Genomic DNA, 6,879 nt, shown 5'->3' on the forward strand with positions numbered 1-6,879 from the left:
TATATATATATATATATTTCTGTAGAGACGGGGTCTCACTATGTTGTCCAGACTGGTCTCAAACTCCTGGGCTCAAATGATTCTCCCACCTCAGCGTCACAAAGTGCTGGGATTACAGGTGTGAGCCATGGCACCTGGCATTTAATTTTAAGAGATATTGTATCCTATTTGGTGCAGATCTATTTTATAGTCAGGGCAATTCAAACTTGGATATGACTTATTTCCTCATCATTTCGGGTCAACAGTGGAAATGTGGTGTTCCGATTTCCTCCACGGTGCGGTTGAGGGAGAGTGACTTCCTGCCCACCGGCTCTTGGCCAGCAATCGCAGCCCACCTAAAATGAGCTGCAGCTCAACCTGGCTCTCTCATCCCTGGCTGCAAGTGTCTCCCACACATGAGAGTTAAACTCTGCTTCCCAGTCTTCCCCTGCCTGACCTGCCACAACTACCACAATCTTTGTCATTGCCAAGCAGCATAGATCCCGTCTGAGTTCACGTTCCTCTTACCTGTCTACCAGCTTCTTGGCGAACCCAAAGTCCGTGAGCTTGATGTGGCCATCCCTATCCAGCAGGATGTTCTCTGGCTTCAAGTCTCTGTAGACGATCTCCTTGGAGTGCAGGTACTCGATGGCACAGATGATCTCCGCAGAGTAGAAGAGCCCCGTGGTGCTGGAGAAGCGCCCCCGGTTTCGCAGGTAGCTGAAGAGCTCCCCACCCGGCACGTACTCCATGAGCATGTAGAGGAAGTGCTCGTCATGCCACGTCCAGAACCTGCGGGGACAGCACACGCTCAGGGCCCTGCCAGGGCAAGGTAGGGGGTACGCCGTCAGCTAGGTGTCAGCACATGCTTAGGGCCCCGCCAGGGCAGGGCGGGGATACGATGTCAGCTAGGTGTTGGGGTACAGATGCAGCTAGATGTTGGGGCATAGACGCAGCTAGATGCCAAAATGTATGTACAGACAGATGGCAATAGCCGGGGACAGATGTCGGGACATGGAGCACACAGATATCAGCACATGGGTAAAGACGGATGCTAACATATGGGTACAGATAGGTGTTCAAATGCACATACACACAGATGTTACGATGTGCTTCGAGACAGATGTTAGGATATGGTGTACATCGGGGCTGATATTTGGGTGCAAACAGTGTTACCATATGGTATTAAATATGGATACAGATATATGTTAGCATATAGGTGTAGAAATATAATAATATGTAGTTATAGATAGATGTTAGGATATGGATGTACATAGATATTACAACATGGATATAGAGAAATCTTGGAATACAGGTGTAGACAGATGTTAATATGTAGGTACAGATGTTAGGATATGGGTGTAGGCAGACGTTAGAATATGAATAGAGATCAATGTTACAGTATAGGTGAAGACAGATGGTATCTATACGTATAGATGTTACGGTATGGGTGTAGATGGATGTTAGGATACGGGTGTAGACAGAGGTTCATATATGGACATAGATGTTGGAAGATGGGTGTAGAGAGATGTTAACATATAGGAAGAGACAGATGTTATAATATGGGTGTAGGTGGATGCTAGGATATGGGTGTAGACAGATGTTAATATACACATAAAGACCGATGTTAGACTGTGAACGTCGATAGATATTAACAGAGATATAGAGAGAGATTAGGATATGGGTGGAGGTGGATGTAGATGGTGTTGCTTTGTGGGTGTAGACAGATTAGGATATGGGTGGAGGTAGATGTTAATATGTAGGTGTAGATAGATGCTAATATATGTGATAGACGCTAAGGTGTGCGTACAGACAGATGTTAGGATCTGCGTGTGTGTAGATGTGACTCTGGGTATAGACAGGTGCTAAGGTCTGCATATAGAAAGGTGTAATCCATCAGTACAGGTAGATGCTAAGACGTGTGTAGATGTTAAGAGGTGTATAATCAGATATTGGGAGAAGCATATAGATGGATATTAAAGGACAAGTTCCATAGCTGTTACATAGATGTTGTCTTACTCCATTCTGGCTGCTATCACAAAAATACCATATACTAAGGGACCTTACAAATAAGAACAATGCATTCCCCTCAGTTCTGAAGGCTGGACGTCCGAGGTCAGGGCGCCTGCTGATGAACTGCGTGGCAAGGGCTCATTCCTGAGGGAAGGGCCCTTCTTGCTGTGACCTCCCATGGACCCAGAGGAAAAAGGGGAAACAGGCTCCCTCGGGCCCCTTCACCGAGGGCACTGGACCCGTTCAGTGGCTTCACCCTCACGATCTAATTGCTTCCCCCAGCGCTCCACCTTTTAATTCCATAGCTCTGAGGGTTACTGTCTCAATATATGAATTTGGAAGGGATGCATTCAGACAACAGCAGATGTTAAGATATGTGTATCCTGGGACATGGGTAAAGTTCTCACTGTCTTGGTATGAATGAAGAGTAAATATCACGGTCTCATAATAAACCAGCCAACAGTGTGCTATGGGCTGAACTGTATCCTCCCAATATCCACATGTTGAAGTCCAAATTCTCAGGACCTCAGAATGTGACTGTATTTGGAGACAGGGCATGTAAACAGGTGATTATGGTAAAATGTGGTCACTAGAATGGGCCCAATTCCAACAGGACTGGAGTCCAAAGAAGAGGAGATGAGGACACAGACACGCACAGAGTGACAACCACGTGAGGACACAGAGAGAAGATGGCGTCTAGAAGCGCATGAGAGAGGGCTCAGGAGGCACCGGCCCTGTTAACACGTTCTTCTCAAAATTCTAGCCTCAAGAATTATAAAACAACAAATCAGTGTTTAATCTACCCCGTCTATGCTACTTTGTTATGGCAGCGCTAACTAACTACAACACACACATCTTCAGAGATCACACCTGATTCAGTAACCTGGAACTATCATTAAGCCTGAGAATTAACAATAAACTAGCAGACTGCATCCCAAACCTGCTGGGAAAAAGTAGCCCTTTTAAAAAGCCCCAAATGAAGTATTTCGAAGCACTTGCTTGTGGGAGCTTGCCTGAGGTTCTTCTCCTTACAAAGGGGTTGATTAACGGAAGAAAATGCGGCAATGAGAGACTGAGGAAGGTGGCGGTAGGGATGAAAGAAGGAACAGATATACTGAGGTGCGTCTGTGCATTCAACATCTCAGCACAAACATAAATACAGTTTGGAGAGACATGCACTGATAATGAAAGAACGCTTTCACCTAAAGATGGGGGGGATGGGGAATGAAGCAAGATTTGGAACTAAGGGCTTTGGGATTTTGTTTGTTTGTTTTGAGACAGAGTTTTGCTCTTGCTGCCCAGGCTGGAGTGCAATGGCGCAATCTCCGCTCACTGAAACCTCCGCCTCCTGTGTGCAAGCAATTCGCCTGCCTCAGCCTCCCAAGTAGTTGGGATTACAGGCGCCTGCCACCACGCCCAGCTAATTTTTGTATTTTTAGTAGAGACGGGGTTTCACCACGTTGGCCAGGCTGGTCTCGAACTCCTGACCTCAGGTGATCCACCCACCTCGGCCTCCAAAAGTGCTGGGATTATAGGTGTGAGCCACCCTGCCCGGTCTTGTTTGTTTTTGTCTGCCCGGCTGGAGTGCAGTGGTGCAGTCATGGCTCATGCAGCCTCAACTTCCCAGGCTGGCTCAAGCAATCCTCCCACCTCAACCTCCCAAGCAGCTAGGACTACAGGTGCATGCCACCACGCCTGGCTAATTTTTATTACTATTATTTGCAGAGACGGGGTCTCACGGTGTTGCCCAGGCTCGTCTTGAACTCCAGGGCTCAAGCAATCCTCCTGCCTCGTCCTCCCAAAGTGCTGGGATTACAAACGTGAGCCACTGTACCTGACCTGGGTTTTGTTTTTGGAGAGGACTCAGGAGACACCAGCATGCCCGTGTTTCCATGAGCACATGAGCCTTCACCAGTAGAAGGCACCCAGTAGAATCAGGAGCACAAAGGTCCTCAACCATAACCAGGACCGTGCCAGTTATGTCTCATCTGATCATGATGCTACCACAGATGCTCCCCTGCAAGCTCATTCTAATGAGCTGCACCCGCTGGTGTACAAAGAAAACAAAATGATGCTCAGGAAACCTTCCCTGAGGACAGGGAAGGATGCTCAGGGTCGACCAGATGGTCTTGTCTGCTAGTACAGGCGATTCCACCAAAACAATGTAGAATGAAGGCAAGGACATGTGAGACAGCTTGCAATGACACAGAGATTAATGCTAAGAAAAGTCATAGGCTGGGCACAGAGGCTCAATGCCTGTCATCCCAGCACTTTGGGAAGCCGAGGCAGGAGGATCACTTGAGGCCAGGTGTTCGAAAGCAGCATGAGCAACACAGCAAGATCCCTACAATAAAAGAATCAGTCAGGCATGGTGGCATCCAAGCAATTCAGGAGGCTGAGGTGGGAGGATCCCTTGAGCCCAGGAATTAGAGGCTGCAGTGAGCTATGATCACACCACTGCACTCCAACCTGGGTGACAGAGCGAGACCCCATTTCTAAAAGGAAAAAAAAATAGACAACATGCTACTGTGAGTTTTAAACGAACATTTATTTGACTAATCACAATGTTTTTATGTATTAGCAAAAATATAGGCCTCTTATAAAAAAGGCTCTTACCTAATGTACTTTTAAATTTGCAGATTCTGCAACGATGCTGGAGTTGGGGGACTAATGACGTTGGAGTGTGGAGAACCCACAAATACAGGTTGTAGGAATGACTTCCTCTGTCCATCTTGCTGCTGGATTCCTGCCCCTTAGCAGCTGGGTAGCTGAAGGGAGCTCAGGAAGCCAGGATTTGAAATTTCTTTTTTCTTTTTCCTCAGTTACTGAAGGCTGTGCACCTGTGGCCCACCTCTCCATTCACTTCCTACAGCTCAGCAAGTTCAAAATGGTCTTGAGGCATAAAGGGAAGCAGGGAGAGTACATGAGGAGGGAGAAGTATTGTGATGGAGCGGTTTTTTGTTGTTGTTGTTGTTTTTGAGACAGAGTCTTGCTCTGTCGCCCAGGCTTGGAGTGCAATAGCACAATCTTGGCTCACTGCAACCTCTGTCACCGGGTTCAAGAGATTCTCCTGCCTCAGCCTCCCGAGTAGCTGGGATTACAGGCGCATGCCATCGTGACTGGCTAATTTTGCTATGTAGTGGCTATTTTCTAGAGCAATCTGTTGGAGTTGTAAAAGACCTGCCACATACCCACATTCTTTCCATCTTATCGCTGACATCTCGAGTCATTTTCTCCTAGCTAAATGCCCTATTTTTCTGCTTTGCACCACTGTTGGGCAAGAGTGTTCCTCTCAGTAATATTTCATGATTAAGTGCACGGTATCTCAAATGCATGACAGTCAAACTGTACTTTTGTGGGTGAGCTTAGAAGACAACCACGATTTCACTGTTCTGGTGGGGAAATATTTTCCAAGGTCCAAATACTATGGTACTAGTGAACTTTTATAATAAACTTGGGTGTCAGCTGGTGACTTTCTAAATTTCTTCAGGGCACAAGGTGGAAAGAAAATGTAGCTACAACTGACCAGCCAAGGTGTGATACTGAAGATCTGGGGGTAACACTGAGCTCTTGAAAATACCATAAATGGTCAAACCAATAGCAAGACCACTGTCTACAACTGTTAATTTGGTTGAAGAGAATATATATGGCTCTATTTCCCTATGGCTCAAGTATGCAAGAAAAAGATGGATGCATGCCTACACACACACACACACACACACACACACACACAAAACACTCTCTCTCTCCCTCTCTCTCCCGTCAATTAGCTTGCAACACATTCTTTGGATATATCCTGTATCCTCCCCCATCCAACCCACTCTGGGATAATAATCTGCACAGATCCTCTTAAGAACAATGCATCACCTTGTCACAATGCAGCAGCAGGTCACCCTTTAGGAGCATCAGAGATAATTAACCATAGTGAGAGATGAGAAGGATTTGGGTAGGTTAGAAGCGAGGAATGAAAGAACTTGCAGGATTAAGCAGGCATGTAGAATACGCAAGCCCTGACAATACAAAGATCTCAGGTTTGGTCACCTGGCTTGCAGGGGAAGTTGCAATTTCAACCATGGGTAGGATGATCTGTAGAGGAAGAGAGTTAGGGCTTTGTATCAAATGAGAAGAGGAGGGAAGGGAAGAAGAGAGGAAGGGAGGGGAGAAGAGGTGGGGAGAGGAGGAGGGAAAGCAGGGGAGAAAAAGTTACTGCATGAGTGGGGAAAACTACTGAGATGTGTAAGGTTGTATGAAAATATATTTGTTCCACAAGTGTCTCGGTAAAATCAACATCAACAAACTACAAGATTTAACAAAGTCATCTAATCAGTATATATGCAGCGGACACACCATTTTTACCTATACACTAATGCGGGACCACCCTTCAGCAGCCTTAAGAAGTAACAGTTTATAAAGAGAGGTAGCAAGTAAGAACACATTCCTATAAGAAAAAAAACATCCAGAAAACTGGGGTTCCCTGGCCCTTCCCCAAATCAGTAAGATTAAGTAAATATTATAAGAAAAAAAAAAGTTCTCTGAGACATCCTTCCTTCAAATCTTCCTTCAAATCAGTAAGACTTTGCAGACAAGTGTGGTGGCTGACACCTGGAGTCCCAGCACTTTGGGAGGCTGAGGCAGGAGGATCACTTGAGACCAAGAGTTTGAGACTAGCCTGGGCAACATAGGGAGACTCTGTCTCTGGAAAAAAATAAAAAGATAAGGCAGGTGTGGTTTGTGCACACCTGTAGTCCCAGGTACTTAAGAGGCTGAGGTGGGAGGACAGCCTGAGCCCAGGAGTTGAAGGCTGCAGTGAGCTATGACTGAACCTCTGCACTCCAGCCTCAGTGACAGAGCAAGTACCCTATCTGGAAAAAAAAAAAAAAAAAAAAA

The 6,879-nt window shown here is 46.2% G+C and overlaps 1 protein-coding gene across 1 annotated transcript in view; it reads right to left on the reverse strand.

The window, feature by feature from the left end:
• Window positions 1-6,879, reverse strand: part of LOC108545111 (protein kinase cAMP-dependent X-linked catalytic subunit) — a 65,566-nt gene that overhangs the window by 42,706 nt on the left and 15,981 nt on the right. The window contains exon 3 of the mRNA XM_017896604.1: window positions 508-771. Within this exon, the coding sequence (XP_017752093.1) occupies window positions 508-771 (264 nt within the window). The remainder of the gene's footprint in view (window positions 1-507; window positions 772-6,879) is intronic.

This window comes from Rhinopithecus bieti, unplaced genomic scaffold, assembly GCF_001698545.2.
Source record: "Rhinopithecus bieti isolate Rb0 unplaced genomic scaffold, ASM169854v2 scaffold_28521, whole genome shotgun sequence".
Lineage (NCBI taxonomy): Eukaryota > Metazoa > Chordata > Mammalia > Primates > Cercopithecidae > Rhinopithecus > Rhinopithecus bieti.